At 39.6% G+C, this 19,173-nt stretch overlaps 1 protein-coding gene across 1 annotated transcript in view; it reads left to right on the top strand.

Annotated features, from left to right (window-relative positions):
- The first annotated feature begins 3,774 nt into the window (after positions 1-3,774).
- The window catches only part of fgd (faciogenital dysplasia), a 45,844-nt gene continuing 30,445 nt past the window's right edge, over positions 3,775-19,173 (top strand). Inside the window, exons 1-2 of the mRNA XM_088441839.1 lie at positions 3,775-3,967; positions 4,480-4,600. Of these exons, the coding sequence (XP_088297965.1) occupies positions 4,579-4,600 (22 nt within the window). The 5' untranslated portion in view covers positions 3,775-3,967; positions 4,480-4,578. The remainder of the gene's footprint in view (positions 3,968-4,479; positions 4,601-19,173) is intronic.

The raw sequence follows: 19,173 nt of genomic DNA, 5'->3' as shown, positions 1-19,173 counted from the left end.
GTGTGTGTCTGTGTTTTTTTTTTTTTTTTCTGTGTGTGTGTTTGCGTGCGTGCTTGTACATGTATATACAGTAGCTCCTCCACAGCAGCATTTGCAGAGTTAACCAAAGTAGCTGTGTCAAGAAGTAGCTCGAGGACTCCCACATGGACGCTATACACGGGAGAGCTTCCCAACTGTGGAGGGCCTCAGGCAATGCACAACAACACTCCCACAGCCTCTTCCTGGCCTTCAGACTCAACCTGGTTTTCCTCCTGTTGTCCCACTTCCCTCTTTCCACGCTTACCTCCAGAGACACTCCCACACATCGCATTGCATCAAATTTCCTCTGACCTTTGGTGCCCCCGGCACTTCCTGTCCAGTCTCTGGGGACCAGCTCTTGCCATAAACAGCTGTTGTTTGGCTCTTAAAGGCAAAGGCAAGTCAAACAGTTTCCCTGCAATAATACGTTTTACGCGGCCGAATTAGTCCAAGCATGATCACATTTGTGGAATATGATTTGAGCGCCAAAATCCACCCGTGTGTACGCAAATCAAACTGAGAAATGGCAGTAAGTGACTATGCTATAGTTTGATTACAGACCATCACCAAAAGGAACACAAAAATGAAAAAGGGGATTTCTGTTTTTTTTTTGTTTTTTTTTAAATATCAAAGATGTAATCTAGGTCATAAGAAAAATGTCCCTTTAATCTACTTGTATTATGTTACCAATCTTGTGTCCTCGTTAGATTACTAAACTTGAGCAATTTTCTGCATTAAAAGATAATATTTTGTCCATATCAAATGATAATTAAATTTTTTTCCACATTCTGTTGACTGAAACTGACAACGTAAAGCTCAGTTAACTACCAATCAATCACCCTGTGAAAGTAACATGATGAAAACTCAGAAAGGAGGTTACCTAAACTTCAAGAACGTGTCATTCAGTTGACAGCAAGTGGAAGATGTATTTTAAAGCTGTTTTACATGAAAATAATTAGCTATGAAATTAGGGATGCAAATAAAGTCTCATGAACGTTCTCCTGTTAAAATTTGCTAAGTGAGTTTAGGGTCCCTTTAATAGCAAAGCCCAAAAAAGATGATAAACAATGGGTCACAACAAGGAGACTGGCAATCGAAATATGGGTCAGTGGAACTGCTGCCATGGCTCTGTGCAGTAATGTTAAGGGAGGAGTCACAAAGCCGAACAGCTGTTTCTCATCTGCTCTGTTGTGAGCATTATTGAAAGAACACCACTTGATGTCGCTCTAAGACAGTTTTAGTCGCTCTTCAGCACAACTTTAGACTCGATCTGTGAGTTAGTGCCTACAAAGACCCTCTTCATGAGCATTAGCCATGTGATCGATCCATGCGGAGCCCGAAGGAGCCAGTGAGCCATTATCAGCTGGTCTGAGGGAGGGCACGCTCGCACGTGGCTCTCCTTAGCACACGCACAGAAACGTACATTTCCAGAAAAGTCACCCGAGCAGGAATAAGACCATTGATGGTGGAAAGTGGAAACAAAAGCCTCTCGATGTGATTCATGTCCAAGTCACTTGAGTTTTATCTCTACTGCACATATTTGACTGCAACAGTCACTTTGAAGATGATGACTTCACACAGCAGGTTACAAAATTTTCATTCATTGCGAACAAAAGCCAACCTCCCACAACCCCTGCAGTCCTGTTTATTCAAACAGTCGGAGGCTTATTCACACCTCCCAAGACAAATAATCCCAAGAAGCGTCTCAACTGTCTGAGGCGATTAGCACCATAGAGGATTTAAAATGTTGAAAAACAACCAGGTAGCTCACGTCACACATATTGGTAGTGGCCTTTGCTAAGGCTATGAGTGATGGTCGTTTCTCCCCGCTCAGTGAGAGGTTCCTCCAAGGGAGCGGAGTGGAAAATGTATCCCAGAGGGGCTATTTGTATGGCCTTGATCGATTTGCTGTAAAGGAAATAGTCACAGCCTGATGGACATCCCTCTGTGATGGCCAGCAGAGATGGGAGAACGGAGTCACATGACTTGGAATCATGTCGACTGGAGTCACTGAATTTGTCTCTCAACTTGCCTTTGACTTGATATCCATGAATTGACAGGGCATTCTGTTTAAATAGGATGCGGTGTGCCAATTTTGTTTGACAAGCAAAGGCTAACCCTGACTCGTGGATTAAGTGACAAGTCAAATCGAAGAACGAACGCACTGGGATTCAACAATACGTGGCATCAGAAGGTTTACAACTGGAAGGGAACGCTATGAAAGAAAATGCCCCCAAAAATGGTCAAAATACTGCACGGGGTTAAGCTAGCTGTGTGACCTGTGAGGATAAGCTAGTTAGCTTGAGTCTTCAACCGGCAAACTGCCGTTCTTTGAATGTGTGGCTCTGATGTCTTTCCGGGCAATGGAACATTGCTGATGAAACTGCTAGAGAGACACGTGAGCTTGGAGGTCGGCTTCTGTGAGGCAGATATTGCGCAGAGTAACTGGGTGTGCAATGTGGCCGATAGCATGTCTTGATTGAATGTGAATTCTGTTACCACTCATGGGAATAAAGCAATGGGAAGAGCCTCCATAATTGTGTCATTCTTAAACCACATACAAGGGCGTTACCCCACTTTGAGTCGCTGGTCTGGTTATGAGCATGTCCAGTAATATTTGATGATAGAGTCCCAATATGCGGGTCATCTACAAAAAAAATCATAAAAACCACATCCTGGCACCAAAAGATTACATTTTTGTTTTTATTTCATAATTTACCCCTCATATAGCACAGTTCAATTTTTATAGTAACCGTCTGTAAGAATGTAAAATACTCTGGCAGCTGTACATAATTGCACATGTGAATATTGGATAAAAAGGTGTTCTTGTGAATAATGTAAGCGCTACATAAATTATTTTGAACCTTAAATGTGTTTTTATTTCTGTGTTGGTTTAAAATTTTCAACTTTTAATGTACTCTTTTGTTTTTATGATCAGTGAAAAAAGATGTTATAATCATCCCATAAGATTGTACGACTTGACTCAATTTGCTTGAAATTTGGTACCAACTACACTTGTTTGATTGTGATTTGGATTCTTTGTCCACACGTCAACTTGCTTGATACTTTCCTCCTCTGCTTGCCGCAGGGAACTCTGTAAATCACAGCGAGACAACTGGAGTTCATTTACAACTGTATCTTTGCAAAAATAGGAGTCATGGTTTTTCAATTAGAGTATCAGTGTCTGTAAATGGCCGCGACCGGACCGAGTTTTCTTGGAGAAGACAGGAGATGAGGTCACAAGAGGTCTGCTGTAGTTTTTACTTCATAAGGTGGCCTTTGAAAAGAACACATCAAAGTTTGTAGAGGACGATCTTCTACTTGGGAGTGGAACCTTTGATCACAGCTACTTTGTAGTCATAAAATTAATGGGACTTTTTCAAGGTGAGAGTCTTTGAACGTTCAACAATGGGGACATTTACATTGTTTCAATAGCAGTTGTGGCTATCGAGAATGCAACAGAAGATAATCCTACAAGAAGCACACGATAAGAATATCGGATGAACATTTATTGCGGAGGAATTCCCGCAATGAAATCTGTGTCATCCTGTTATCTTCAGAAGATGACGGCATTTGGGCCCGTCTCATTGAACATGATCAACTATAACTCTAAATACTTCTCCAAGCCCCTTTCCAATTATGCTATGATGTGCATGGCCCATCGACACTTGTTTATGACTCATAAAGGCAGTGACTTGCTCAGCTGATTGGAAAGCAGCACAAAGCATTCATGGAGCCTGCTAGCGTGTACGGTTCAACTCACAAATGGGCGGCCCTGAAGCTATCCAGGAAGTTCTGATATTTACTGCAAGAGTTGTCCTTATTCGGCTTTTCCAAAATACATTACATTCCACTCTTGTTACCTTTTTTTTTTTAATCTGTAGTTTTACTTTGCTATAGATTTTCATGGTTTTGTCGACGTTCACATTGACAAATGGACGACATTTGTGTGAGTATTTTTGTGTTATTTATTTTTACTATACCATCCCATAGACATAACAGATTATTTCCAAATGGAAACTAGTTTTTCCAAGGCGTCTGTGAAATCATTTATGCAGAGCATGTACGTAACGTTTTCTTAGTGTGTGAATCAGTATATTACACGCAATAAACCTTCAGATTACCTTTTTAAATGGAGTAAATGAGTAAACAGCATTTTGGATATTGGGGAGGACTTGATATGACATTCAAAGTCGAACTCAATGAATGGGTTTTGGCGTGAGCGCGCTTGGCATCGGCAGCGCGCATTTTCATTTTTCCAGCAGTAGGGAGGATAGGATCGAATTCTTTATGTGGAGAGGGAGGAGGAAGGAGTCACGCAGGAGGACCAAGGCGTTTTTTTTTTTTTTACAGAAAACAATCCCCGCAATGACCCGGTTTTTATTCACCAGCAAGTCATGAAGTGACCATAGCATGTGGAATTTTAGCTTTCTCTTTTTTTGAATTAATATTTTTTTGAAGCGGTAACAGGAATACGAGGAGGCGCTTGTTGGAGTCGTACGCTCCTGGAGTCCACTTTCTCCTTGGAAAGGATCCGACCAGAGATCAACTTTGTGCAAGATGCAGGGACTTTCAGCAACTGGTAAGTAACAGTCTGTGGACGTGAATTGGCGTTCTAAATTCGCTTTTCCAAAGTTTTGATCCTCGATCGTACATTAAGCGGCTCCTGTTACTAGTCCCGATTTTTTTTGTGTGTGTGAGGTGTGGGGCGGGGGTCTTTGTGTTGTTATAGCCAGCTGTCGGCGGGGCAGCTGCGGGGTTTTATCAGCTCCGCGTCCACCTCGAGTCGCGTTTCTGACCCACACGACCCGCTGTTGATGTCGGAGAGCGGATATGACAATAGGAGCCGAATACTAAATTTGCAAGTTCTGACTACACTTCTTATAGACTTAATTGCCGCTGAAACTGCTGATACCGATGATTTCAACCAGTCATTCGTGCATTATTCTGTGCGTGTGCGTGCGCGTGCGTGGTGGGCTTGGATACGCAGAGGGATATTCGAGTGTGTCACAAAGCAGAGTTCACCACATCCGGTCCAAAATTAATGTAGTGTAGTTGCGATGGTGACTTGGGTTATTCATCCATGTGAATAATATATGGTTTCGTGTGAATAGTTTGTTGTCGAAGTTGTTGTGAACTAGATGTTAACTTGTCTGCTTTAGTGTTACAAGGATGCGGCTCGGAAATTCTGCTCAATACATCCTTGTATAGAGTTTTGGATTTTCTCAACATCCCTTAACAAAAAGTAGTATACATGAATTAAACTCTGAGCAATGTACTTGTACTATACCAGAAAGTATACTAATTTAGAACTTGTTCATTCTAAACTAGAACAAATGAAATACGCAAAGACATTAACTATAATAATTCAATATACTTTTCGCATTCTAATTCACAGATTTGTCATCGTAGTGTCCTACAAGGGCACTCATTTATACACTACTATTGTATAATACTTCTAAATTGAACATAAGCATGTATAAATAACATTTAACGTTTCTGTAATTTATTGGACTATGTGGCTAATTGATACCTTGTGGCAGAAAGAGTTGAAAGTATGATTAATGCTTTATTGAGTTTAAATCTTAGTTTTGGCCTTGGTTTTTCTGTATACACAGACATAATGAGAATACACAGGCTTTCATTCCAATTTGTTTTACTGTGAAGGTACTTCATCTTAGATTTAGCTCTATTTTCAGTAATAAAAAAAACACAATCATACTTTAGTATACTTGTCTGAAGTTTATAAAATATACTATTTAAAAGGTAAATTTAAGTACACTGCCTCTTTTTTGTATGACATGCAAAACCGAACATAACAAATTGAATTAAATCCAACCGGTAATGTGTGATGGAAAAGCACAATTACTTAGGCTATAGTACATCCAAGGAGAAGGTACTCTTTTGCAGATATACTGCGGCAAATGAGACCCAACATAGTTTCTTACATTATTTTTACCTTTCATGGCTATTCGTTGCCATGCAGGCTTCATTAAGGCTCTCTCATGAATATTATCATACCGGTATGTTGACTTGACTATTTGAAATAATTAGGAGGCGCTGCTTTCCCTCTCTGCCTTCCAACAGAAAGCTAACATGAGCTGGAGCACAAAACACATAGAAACAAACACACACACACATTAAGGAAATTGCAGTCAACATTCATCAATACACATAACAGTACTTTTAACATTTGAGGGTAAACTTAAAATATACTTTTCGTATCATATACTGTACAGTAAATACACACCAGATGGGGATTTTTTTAAATAGCACCATCTGGTGGTCATAATACACCCTGACCCTTGGGTGGCAAGTGAGTTGAAGACTCATCGTCTGCATATCTCTTGAAACATTTTATAAATACTGTACTCTGTACTGTGCAATTTTAAGTGAAATTTGTGTCACAGGCTCAGAACTGTACTGCCCAGCTTCCAAGTTCATACAATATCATGATTTTTCCCACTAAGTAGAGAGATGCTCCGGCATAGACGCTTGGCGCACAGTTTGAAGTTATTTATTATTAACAAAAGCTATGTGAGCCTGTCTCTGTTTAACCAAGCCAAATGTAAACATCTCTTTGTGAGATAAACACTGAGCAAGAGGAAAATGAACGGACTGATGAGAATGTCACCCACTCTGATTCCATTGTACCAGCTTTTTTTTTTTTTTAAGACTTGACTTTCATGCACTAAGATGACCCTTGTTTTGGCACCTTTTTGCCAGCTCACTGTCCTATGCTGAAACCCTTCTAAAAAGGTACTTTAAATAAAACCTACTTAAGCCCAACCACTTCTTCAGTGCTACCAATTTGTATTATATTTGTATTATTTTCTATGTATTTAATGTAATCACTTTTCTCGCCATTGCCATCTCACTGTCCTAAGCTAGGGAACTACTATGGTTTTGTGCCCGGAAAAAAAAAAAAAAAATACATTGGGCTCCATCACTTCAAGTACTGTGCACTCTGCATCATAATAAAAGTCTCAACAATCCTCAGCAATTCTCAGTCGAGCTAGTGCGCCAATACCTGTTGATCTGGTGGGCCAGCACTGGATGAAATGGACAAGCTACTTTGCCCTTGGAGGTTGATCGAAATTACTGAAGTGCAGTAATGCTAGAATCTAGGGAACACTGAATCTAAAGTGCTGCACTGCAGTTTTGTTTTAAGCATTATTTCTCCAACCCCTGGCAGGTTCACGAAGCCTGAAATGAGTGTGGAAATAATGACAAGGTGAACTGCTTTTCTTAGAGCACTTTTCTTATTTCTTTTCCCCAATCCTCAACATATATTTTCTCCTATTCTGCTGGCATTTGCTTTTTTATTTGTCAGCTGCAGGCCATCAGTAAAACATCCGTCCATCCACTGACTTTAGCCACGTATCCTCATTCGTGTCACTGGCTTGCTAGTGCCTATCCCGGCCAAACAACCATTCGCACTCACCATCACTGCATATATTTCCACAATTCCACAAGTGGTATTTTCGTAATACTTAGTAGCATATTTAGCTGCTTCAAGATCGCCTCCTGCAGGGAAAAATTAATTGCAAGCATCGCTCTGGTGTGATTTTGGCCCATTCCTCCCAAGCAAGCAGTTTTCAAATCTTAAAAGGTTCTGTGGGCTTCTTACATAGACCTTGCGTTTCAGCTCTTTCTATAGGTTTTTGATTGGATTCAAGTCAGGTGAGTGGCCGGGCCATTCCTGTTGCTTTATTTTTCCTTTTTTGAAACCAGCTGAAGGTTTCCTTGGCAGTATGTTTTGAACCGTTACCACACTCAAATGCCTACCCTCGTTTCGTTTTCCTCATCCTCATGGAAGATGGCAAATATTTTTCAAGAATATCTTGATACCTTTGAGGTACCTTGGCGATTCGTCTTTCCTTCAATATTGCAAAGTTTACCAGTCCCATTTTCTGAAAGCAGCCTCACAACATCACGTTTCCACCTCCGAACTTGATTGTTGGGAGGGTGTTTTTCGGGTCATGTGCAACGCCATTTCTCCTCCTAGCGTAGCGTTCAGTTTTGCCTTCATTCGATCAGATGAATCCTCCCAGTGTTAACTGGCCTGCCAGCAATCTTTAAGCGCGCTTTGACATGCTTTTTTTTTTTTTTTTTTTAGCAACGGTGTCTTGCGTGGTAGTGTGCATACACGCCATGGTAGTGGAGAGCATTACTCACTTTTCCTGGTGACAACAGTATCTGCTAATTGCAGATCTTCTTGGAGCTCTCCACAGGTGGCCGTTAGATCTTGGGCAGCTCAAATAAAAGTTCCAGCATCATCACCCTGGCCATTGCGGATTCGCAATTCATCACTGAATATGACTTTCATCCAGACCTGCACAGGCCATTGCATTTCCTTAGCTCATCGTGACCTTGTTTTTTTTTGTTTGTTTGTTTAGGTGTTAATGATGCCTTTCGTTTTCCTTTCATGTACAGTATGTAAAGCCCATTGTCTTAAGAAAATGTCTTAGTTTGGTCACAGATGTTGACTCCACTTTCCTCCCATTTGTTAATCATTGGTTTTGCTGTGTTTTTTCTGATCGCAAGACATATTGCTTTGAGTTTTCCCCCTTGATGCTTTGAGGTCTTCCAGTTTGCCTTTATAACAACCTTCCCAGATTGTACTTGGTCTAGATTTTAGAGACAGCTGACTGGCAAAAGCATCTTTTGCAACACTGCATGATGATTTACCTTTAAAAGAAGTTTGATAATACACTTTTGTTTCAATTGACATCTCTTGTGTTGGAGCCATGATTCATGTTATCTCCCTTGTTGCAACAACAGCTCTCCAAGGTATAATCATTCCTGTTTATAACTGCAGACTAATGAGGAGCTCTAATCTGATGCAAGTGTTAGTTTTGACAAGGGAAATTTACAGGGTGATTCTATAATTTTTTTGCTCAGAATTTAGTGATTCCATCAATTTTTTGGTCTAAAAAAGTAACTGTTACTGACTACCACGTTTTTTTTCCCGATTTCTTTTCGGGTTTCTTAATGCCAAAAAGTTGCCATTTGAAATGACTTTAGTCATGTTTGTAAGCTGCATTTATTTATTTATTTTTTTTAACAAAACGGAAAATTGAACAACTGCATAAACATCCTCTTGAGACTGGTGATGGCATTTTTTTTTTGCCAGAACTTGGAAACAGCTCAAAAAACTTAATTGAAAGGTGATAATGTCACTTGTCAATGTACAACTTGAATTACAATTTGAATCTCTCTTGTCCAACAAGTGGAGGAAGAGCTGAATGGACTCTAAACATTTGTTCCCACATAAAAAAACAAAACAAACAAAAAAAAAAAAACATCTCTGTGTATGAAGATTCGGTCTTATATGACCACTTCGATTTTGAACGATACTTTTCCACAGCTTATTGCAAACTAAGAAGGGTCATTTAAAATTATAGTTGTCATTCCTTTTAGAGTGAGGAAATCGTCAGATTCTCTGAAGGCACTTAATAACTATCCCCATATAATGAGACTGATCATGTTCGTTAGCTTTTGCTCCACCAATGGTGCGTGCGTGCACACACACAGGAATGGGGGGGGGGGGGGGGGGGGGATTCTATCGTAGTGGAGACATCCCATTGACATAATGCATTTCCTAGCTCCTAACTTTAACCATCACCAAAGATTGCCTAACCCCTAATCCTTACCCTGACCTCAGTAAAAATCCCCTTTGACACTCAAAAAGATTCTGACCTTGTGGGGTGCACAAAAATGGTCCCACAAGTGCAAGAGGTCTCCACAGGACAGTAAAAATCCGGAAGTCGGTCCCCACTATGCGGCAAAAACCAAGCGCGCACACACGCACGTTAACTTTGCTGTCTTCCTGTCAGTAATGTTACATGAGTGAAATAGCATGAGTCACTTTGTGGGCCATCCAGAAGCTGAAGGCTGATTCCACGCTCTCGAGTGTCACATTGATTTTCCTAATGGCGGTCATGTGTGGATGCTGCAGCTGCACAGTTAAGACACCGCCATAGCTATTGCAAGTGTGTATGTGGGAATAATTCTCGATCCTGTATTGTGATTGCTCACTTAACTACAGTTTCCTCTATCTTTCTGACTGACCTAAATTTGGTCCCATCCGAGGCTCTTGACCCAATTTGATGAATCGTAAAAGTGTGGTAAAAGTTGTTTGTGATAAATAAGTGCCCGTACCTTTGCTCAAGGCACAATATCATGAGTCTAATTTGCTGGTGATTAGACTTGAGTGCTCCTAACAGCTAAGACACCGTTGGGTGGAACTTAATGGCTGCAAATCAGGTCTTAAAGTCGATAATAAACGAATATCTGAATGATGCATTATAGTCATAGGTGTTTTAAGGACACGCAAGTTGACACATACAGTAAGAACTGATTTCAGACTGATTTCATTCTGCATACAAAATAAGTAGAATTCATAACACCATGCACTTGTTGCAGTTCAAACTGAAATTGAAACAAGACCGAGTCAGTTGCATGTGAGAGCAATCAGATAGCATTATAGAGTATGCACAGGTGCAGGCTTTTGATGAAGTGTTGAGAGGGAAAACATGCCCGTTGGACTGGTTCTTGACTTGTGTTTTGAGTTGCTGCACATTAAAAGCAATGATAAAACATTGCTCACTTCACTGATTATTTAGTCATGTTTTAAATAAGGCTTGATACTGAGGGAAGTGTACAGTTAGGTGGTAAACCGGTTTTCCCTCTTCATGAAGAGTGATGCCCTCCAGTTCCAGTCTCACACTCTGTAATAGGGAAATGTTGAACCGTACCTTGAATCATGACTTCTGCCATTAAAGAATGAACTCACTTTTCATGATTTTTTCCTTTTGTATGTTAATGTCCGCCATGACACATTTGAATTACATTCATCGGTTATCCTCAAAAATGGCAGCTGAGCCGTCATGAATACATTCTCTACACTTCAACATTAGTTTTGGTCTTGAATGTACTAAATAGATTACAGTATATACCGAGCCCACGGTGGCCTCCTTTTACAGCTACAACCATGACCAGAAACTATGACTCACTGACATACAGGAAGTAATAATTAATGAAAATGTGAGCTTTTTCCGATTATATATTGTGGCTTTACTCTTACGGAACGACTATATCTTAACTCTTTCACTGCCTTTGAAAGAGTTAAGATACACTTAGGGCTAGGGAGAAATTAATCCAAGTCGAGCAAGTCGACACTATTACATGTGTAATATACTATACCAGGAGCCGGCAAACCTTTAACATTCAAAACGCCATTTTGACCAGGTTTCCACAAATAAGACGACACCGGGAACCGCAAACACTCGATTACATCAGAAATGAAGATATTTTTATTAATCTGTGTGTGCATGTGTAATGGGGGGTGTAAGGGACGGAATCAGTTGTGTATTAGCGGCCACGGAGTTGCTTACAGCAACTTTCTTTAACCAAGGTGGTACCACGTTATTTCCATTAAAAGCAAGCAAGCAGACCGAACTAACGTCTGAATCCATCTGTGTTCAAGAACAGGGGCAGTAAAATAAGATTTATTCAGTGTTAAGAATTCATCAAGTAATGTTTACTTACCTGTTATCTTATATTGAAATACCTGCGTTTAATCTGGAAGGCCGTGCTGTGTTTCCTGTTTATGTTCTCTGTTTGACATTTAGCTTTTAGCAATGTTTGTGTTAGCCAAGGTTTCTTGGTTTCAAGAAAAGAACTAGCTGACTGACCCAACGTTTGAGTCCATCCTTGTTCACGCACAGGGGCATTTTGTGTTAAGAATTCTTAAGGCGGTTTAGATTTTAAATGTTCAGTTATATCTTACTTGAAAAATGTATGCTTTTAATTTGGATATTTCTGTTTCCTGTTTTTTTCTGTATCCTGTTTTCACCTTACCGAAACCGATTGGCCGTCGCGCGTCACATCTCATGTCCCGTTGCACCGAACACGTACCGTAGATGTCGCCCTGTCACCCAGCATCGATCTGAGCCGGACATTTTTTATTTTCCTAAACCACGGAGAGCCCCAACATAAGAAAGAAAGAGCCGCAGGTTGCTGACCACTGTACTGTACTGAACTCACCCTTGGTAAATTATTAGCCCTGACAGCCCTAATGGTTATAGATGTCAAAGATCCATTTTAACTGCGGTGGCAGTGAATATGTTGTGGATTGTTTTGGCAGGCTAATACTTCTCAGTACGAGGCACAAGATCCTGAGCTACAGGAGCACAAGTAGCAGCATATTGTGTGTCTGTTTATCATCCTGTTTCACTGGGACTCAAGTGACCTACTGCAGAGTGTGAACGCTGGCCTGATTCAACTATCACATTTTAACAGCTTTCACCTCCTCTTTCCACACGTCTGAGAAAATGTTCCAAAGTTTATAGAGCTGAAGTTGCAGTATTCAAAAGCAATCAAGTGTGACATGTGATATTCCAGCTTCGGTGGCGCTTCAGCACCCGCAGAACCTTGACTCATGAGAAGGCTGCATAGTTGGAGCACTTGAGGAGAAGAGACATATTTGGTTTGAGGATGTTTCTGCTCAATGTGTTTATACTGGAGGTCTCTCGGCTTATTAGAGGGTCTAGCAGAAACGCGCTCTCTCTCTCTCTCTCTCTCGCTCTCGCTCTCTCTCACACACACACACACACACACACACACACATACACACACACACACACACACACACACACACACACACACACACACACGGAGGAAGTGACCTAGTTTTGTAAATGGTACCAACTGTTGAAGAAGACAGACGGACCAGTAAAGGACTCACGTGCCAGTCTTGAAGTGCAAGCATTTGAATGAATATCATCCTAGTTGTGTACTTTGGTCATGATCTACTTGCTTTGACAAACTGAAGAATATAAAATAGAATTAGGCAAAAAAAAAAAAAAAAAAGACCTCAAATGAGTCCGGTCCGTTTTCGGCCATGCCACTCAGTTTTGCTTTTCACACACCATAGTTTGTGTCTGTCCCCTGACTGTCTGGATTGAACCTTCCCAGATGAGGGGGATTTTCCTGGGAAAGCCATATGGAGGGAAAAAAAAAACCCTAATAGTAAAAGCATGTTCCATTGCTATTCCAATGCCTTTGTGTGCACTTTTTATGAGTGCAGTTCCTTTAAGCACACTGAAGGCATTGTGTTTTTCCTCTGATCATCAAGACACATCCGTCTCTGTGGAAACAGGCTTCCTGTATACTGTTGGGTTGGGCCTGTAGGACTTGGGAGCATGGGGGGTGGATATGTCCAGGTCGAGGTCACTTGTAGGTAGCAGATGGTAAGCAGTTGTTTGTCTTGTGCTCCTATGATTATTTTCGTCCAACTTAGTTCAGCGTGGACTCAATTTGACCTGATGGTCTTTGAAGATTGTTTCATTACACTAGGCAGTAATTCTGCACTTCATTTTATAGAGTATATTAAAGGCGAGGGATATTACAATATGTGCCCTATCTGTTTCTTGGGCACTATGCAATTGGGGGGGGGGGTCCCGGGGAACAGGCTTTGCTTTGTGCGCGTGAGGTATAATTTCACATCCAAGGCACTAAGTGATGCAGTGTGGCTCTTATTGTAAAAGTTTGTGCGGGAGAGAAACTTTTTACATTACTGTCAACCAGGAGTGGGAATCCATGACTGTCTCATGATTCTATTCAGATTTTTGGGTCTCCGATTTCATTTTTCCATTTGATTGAATTGAAAATTATTTCTGCTTCAATCTATAGATGTGCAAAGAATCATCATATTACTTGCAGTTTGCTGTGCAAGACAGAATAACAAAAGGAGACTGTCTTTTTTTTTTTTTACATTAATTGAGTTTTGATTTGTAAGAAACAGGTACAAAATATGTTATGTTTAACATTTTGATAGTCCTGTGTTCAGGTTCCAGGTAAACGTACATTTATTATCTAATTCCTATAAGGATTGATGTTTCATTTGTATTTCTGGCACCCCTGAGGCTTATTAAAGTTATTTTAAGTTGTGTTTATTTTCCTTTTCAGTCTAGTCTGTACCCCATATAAACATTGGATAAAAGTCTAGTTAACATTTGTTGAAAGTGGATTTATATTGTTTTTTGCTTTTGTTAATGTTAAACTATACGAGTTTAGATATACTTTACATTTTGTGTAGATCGTGATCTTATTGTCAATGCTAGGTGGCATATGGCAGTTTGTGTCTATCCATTCTGATATGTGGGAGGCTGGGGTTTTAGGATCATGAAACTGAATAGCCTACTAAATACAACATTCTTTAAATAAATGTGCACTATATTTTCCTGAAATATTTACATATTTTATTCATTACTTTTAAGGATTTTTGTATAGATGCTGCTTTTGAAACTTGCTAGAACACCTTAACGTACCCTCCGGGGTACATGTTACCCTGATTTGAGAACCACTGATTTTAAACAACATAATATGATCTTCTTGACGCAAACCATTTAATACAGGCTTATGGGTTAGGGTTACATGCTTATGTATTGAGGCACTGGCTGCCAATCAAAACCACTTTGTCTGTATGAAGGCATACTACTGGTCATCCAGCATACTTTCCAATTCACTTGTTCGTTTGTCTTCATTTGTTTATTGAATAACAAAAGAGAGGAACTAAAAAAATGATCGTTTATGGTCAGTATACGTTATAGTTGTTTTTAAAAAAATCAATAGGATGGAATGAGGATTTTGCACTGCACTGATATGTATTTCTTTGCTAGCCAACCAAAATGAAGCTCAAAATACAGCACTCAAAGGTCCGGATGTTTATTTCAACACTTGGAATGTAGGAAATCCATCTGAAAGTCAATTGGACTCATTGTGGCAAATGACCAGAAAACAGGCCTTGCAAGATAGTGCTTCCCCTTTGTTTTTTTTTTTAATCCTCACAGCTAAATTTAGAAGCCCCCTCCTTCCTACCCTAAATTGTTGCATGCCTCCATTAACTTACCTGATGTATGCATAAAGCATGTTGTAAATGTTGTTACAAGTAAAGGGCAGCCTGTGCTGGGTCCTCCATGCTTTCTCCCTTGGGTGCCCTTTGGCCCTTCGCCACACTCTGTATCTTTTATGCATTTTCGTCATATTTATGTTTGTCATTGCTTATGTATGTATACCCTCTATGAAACTACTGTAGTTCATTTATTTTGCCATTGTCCTTCTGTAAGTTTATTACGACAGAAATGATTCAATTTTGTTTACAATATTATTAAAAAGCAGGTCTTGGTAGCCCGGAAGAATGTATCGTTTAGTTGTGTTGAAAATAATGGTGTAAAAAGTGAATCGTTTTATTTATTAGATTTATCAATGTTTTGTCAGAATATCAGATAATTTGCTCCAAATATATTGGATTAAAAACATGTTTTATTGTGTTCTGGAATGAGATTAAACAATACATTCTTTCAAATACTCTTGACATTAAAAAGGCTAAAGAACTTGGAATAAGTTTCTTAAACGTATTTATAAATTCTTGTTCACATTGTATATTTATTTTGTCTATCTTTTTATTTTTATTCTTCTGTTTTACTTCTCTCTGTACCATTGAACTATTTTGCTTACTGGTCATAGTCGTTGTTATATATTTCTTACTCCGTAATAGAATTACGTATTGCAAAAAACCAACAAACAAACAAACAAACAAAACGAATACACGCTATAGTTCTTCTCCCAGCAAAATTGTAATGTTAGCAGCTTTTATATATTTGGATCAAACTCAATTATACTGTAGTCACTGTGTATCCTTCAATATCTTGTGTCACTCAGCCAAATCTGTTTTTGCCACCCCCTTTAAAGTTTATATTTGTGTAATTTTTTTTTTTTTTTTTTACCCCCGACACCTTTAAAATATCCACGTTCTGTTTCAACGCTTTTTGACCAGTAGAGGGCAGCAACGTTTCATAGTTAGTTTCCCCTACACTTTCTGAGGCACTGGTTCTCAACATTTTTTCAGTGATGTACCCCATGTGAAATATCTTTGCAGCCAACTACCCCTTAAATGCAGAGCCTTTTTGGGTTGAAAACCAAAAAATAACAACAGAAAAAAACAACAACTTAAAACATGCCACCAGTGTCTGATTTATTGAACTTTAGAGCCTTTCAAGCTTCATTTGTGTTGGTCCAAAAAAAAAAATATATATACTAAAGTGTCCGCTTTTGGATCATAGAAGAAGAAGAAATAACTGAATTACTGCTAAATGTTTTTCCACCAAAAATAATCAATATAAAGTGTCAGACCTATACTAAAAACAAAATTTAAAAAATGGAGTAATGCATAGCAAAAGTAATTACTGTAATGCATTACTTTTTGCGGTAACGTGGTAGTGTAGTAAATTACACACAGAAAAATAGTAATGCTGTATTTTACTCGTTAGAAATGAGAGTAACTAAATGCATTACAATGCGTTTTTAGCCTGAAAGGGGTTACAGTAGAGATCTATTCACAAAAATCATTAACTGAATTGACTGGAGTCAATAAGCGTTTTTCTTCTGCAAAGGACCAGCGCTACTCATCTGGAGTTTTGGACAATCTTCAGCTATGAATCAGTACCGTGCGAAAGCACACACTGAATGCATCAGTTGTAAGTGAGACACGTTAAACAGCAGTAGTCAAAGCGAAGGTCTCCTGTGTTTACTTGAAAGTCTGCAGCTCTTAGTCATTTACAGAAGCTCGTTTGAGAGGAGACCACGGGTAAAAATGGGCTGTTGCGGCAAATTGTGGAGATTGGGAGTACAGTATTGGCTTGACCAATAGAGTTTCCACAGTTATCTGGGAAAAAGTCATTTTGTTACTATGCTGATTCCTTTACTCTAAAAGTGTCTTGTTTATATGACTTAATAATAACTTGTTTTTGTTACTAGTAACTTAATTAATTACTTTTACTAGAGGCTTCAGCTTAATTTAAAATGACCACTGGGTTTGTCAGTACATGATTGGAAGTCAATGTTTAGAGTATCATTTTTATTTAAAGGGACACGGTGTAAGATTTAGAATGTTTTTCATTAAAAAGGAATAAATTAAATCATTGTAAATTTTAAAAACCTGCTAATTAATGACCAACAATATGTTTTAAATACAACCATAGGTCTAGTTATCATTAAATTATATTACATGAGCGGTGGCACTTCTCCAGAGGCGGCCATGTTTGTTCTAGCGAAGGACAATGGTAAATGCAGCACCTGCAACATCACCTGCTGGCCGTAGGGAAAACTGTCTAAATCTTACACACTATCCCTTTAAAAAAAAGAAAAAAGAAAAAAACCCTACACAGAATAAAGAAAGCCTTCTTGACCCAATAGATGTACACATGGATAAATAATACATTCATGTGAGATTTTGAACTTGTATGACTTTGTGTGAGAAAGTCCTTGCGAGCACAAAATAAACATAAAAACCACGACGTAAACCTATGTAATTATTTTGGCACCCTGCACTACCGTCATCTCCTCATTGATCAAATTGCTTCTCCATCCTGTACGTAGTATTAATTTTGGCAGACACCCTCCTCCACCCCCCATCCCTGCTACGCCATATTGCACCCGCTGCAGCTCTCATCACTGGACAGTCATAAGACCCTGAGCCTAATGAGGAGATGAGAGCTACATCCACACAGATGGATCCTTTTCCTCTGGCCCACTGTGGATTATCTTCCTCAGTTATTTCAGGCGTTTAGACCCCCTCCCTTTTTTTTTTTTTTTTAACCCAGGCCCTGATTCACTAACAAGCACTTCGTGTGATTATATCATCCTAAAAGAAGGTTAAAATTGAATCAACAGTCGCATTGTGATGGGCGTAGTTGTACTTTCAGTGTGTTTACAATCTGCGTGTTTGTCCATGTCAGCAGATTTCCTAACATTTTTCTACTGCTACTTTACACTCCCAAAGCAAAATTGTTTCTCATTTGATCCCCAAACAGCTTTTTAAAACAAAACGTAGTTGCACTGACATCTTTTTAACTGGATAAATAATACATTTTATGTATTAGCTCACAGGTGTCGAACTCCAGTCCTCGAGGGCCGGTATCCTACATGTTTTCAAATCTTTTCTCTCAAAAACACCTGATTCAAATGATTGGGATCATTTTAAAGCTCTTACATAGCCTGCTAATGAGCTAATCATTTGAATCAGGTGTGTTGGGGAAAGAAAACTGGAAAACATGCAGGATGCCGGCCCTCGAGGACTGGAGTTTGACACCTATGTATTAGCTGAATGAGTCCCATTAGGCACGGCGTTTCACACAACAGTGTCCCCATCGCATTTGGTAAAATGAAAACAAATAGTGTCTGGCTAGATGCACTTGATTAAATACTGTACCTACCTTAAACACTTGGTGGCCGGAAGAGTGTGCCAGCAATACACTTACAGACAGGTAAAGATGTCATCGCACTCTTCCTCTCTTTTTGGGTGTACTTTACCTGTATTGCATGAGCCGTCATTTCTTATTAGATGGTAGTGACAAATTCCCTCGTGCCTTTCTTGTGAAAAACACATTTACGTACTGTACAGTATGTGGGCGTTTTGCAATCAACTTCCGCTACTCCCTGAAAACTGAGCATGACACAATATAGATGCATGCAGGCGTTGTAGCGTGAGGCTTAATTCACTTTGTTGTTCCCGCAACCATGAACACCTCCATGTTTTCATTTATTGTCATCCTAACTTTCACCTCATCGGAACTATGTATTTATTTTTACGCGTTTCTATTTCCCTTCGCTACGCGCTAATCTCCGCTGATCCGTGCGTAATCACAGGCCATCTGGGCGCTGCAGGCGAAGATGTGCCTGCGGCTCATCAGATGACCAAGCTCACTGTCAGTGGACGTTTGCTCATGTGCATGCACGTGCTCTCCCTCACTCGCACACATAAACATGGTCACGCCGTCAGACAAGCCCTCACAGAGATGACCACTTTTGTCGAAGCATTACTTACGATATTGACCTTTTTTAAATGTTGGCTGCAGCTTGTGAATATTCTCAGTATCTTATGACTTTCTGTTTTGCACCCACGTTCACCGCTTTGCCTCAAGCCCCATTCTCTGGTCAGCATTGTGGACTGTCATTTCAAAACAGAGCCATTCTTCACTGACAGCTGTTTCCTCATTTTTTTTTTTCCAAACCTTTTGTAATGCAGATAAGACCTTGCCCCTGCTACACATATAAATAATGAATTGATGGATTCTCTTGTGGGTGAAA

Source organism: Hippichthys cyanospilos, chromosome 2 (genome assembly GCF_059441005.1).
Source record: "Hippichthys cyanospilos isolate Australia breed blue-spotted pipefish chromosome 2, RoL_Hcya_1.0, whole genome shotgun sequence".
Lineage (NCBI taxonomy): Eukaryota > Metazoa > Chordata > Actinopteri > Syngnathiformes > Syngnathidae > Hippichthys > Hippichthys cyanospilos.
This window is presented reverse-complemented; position numbering and strand designations above follow the sequence as displayed.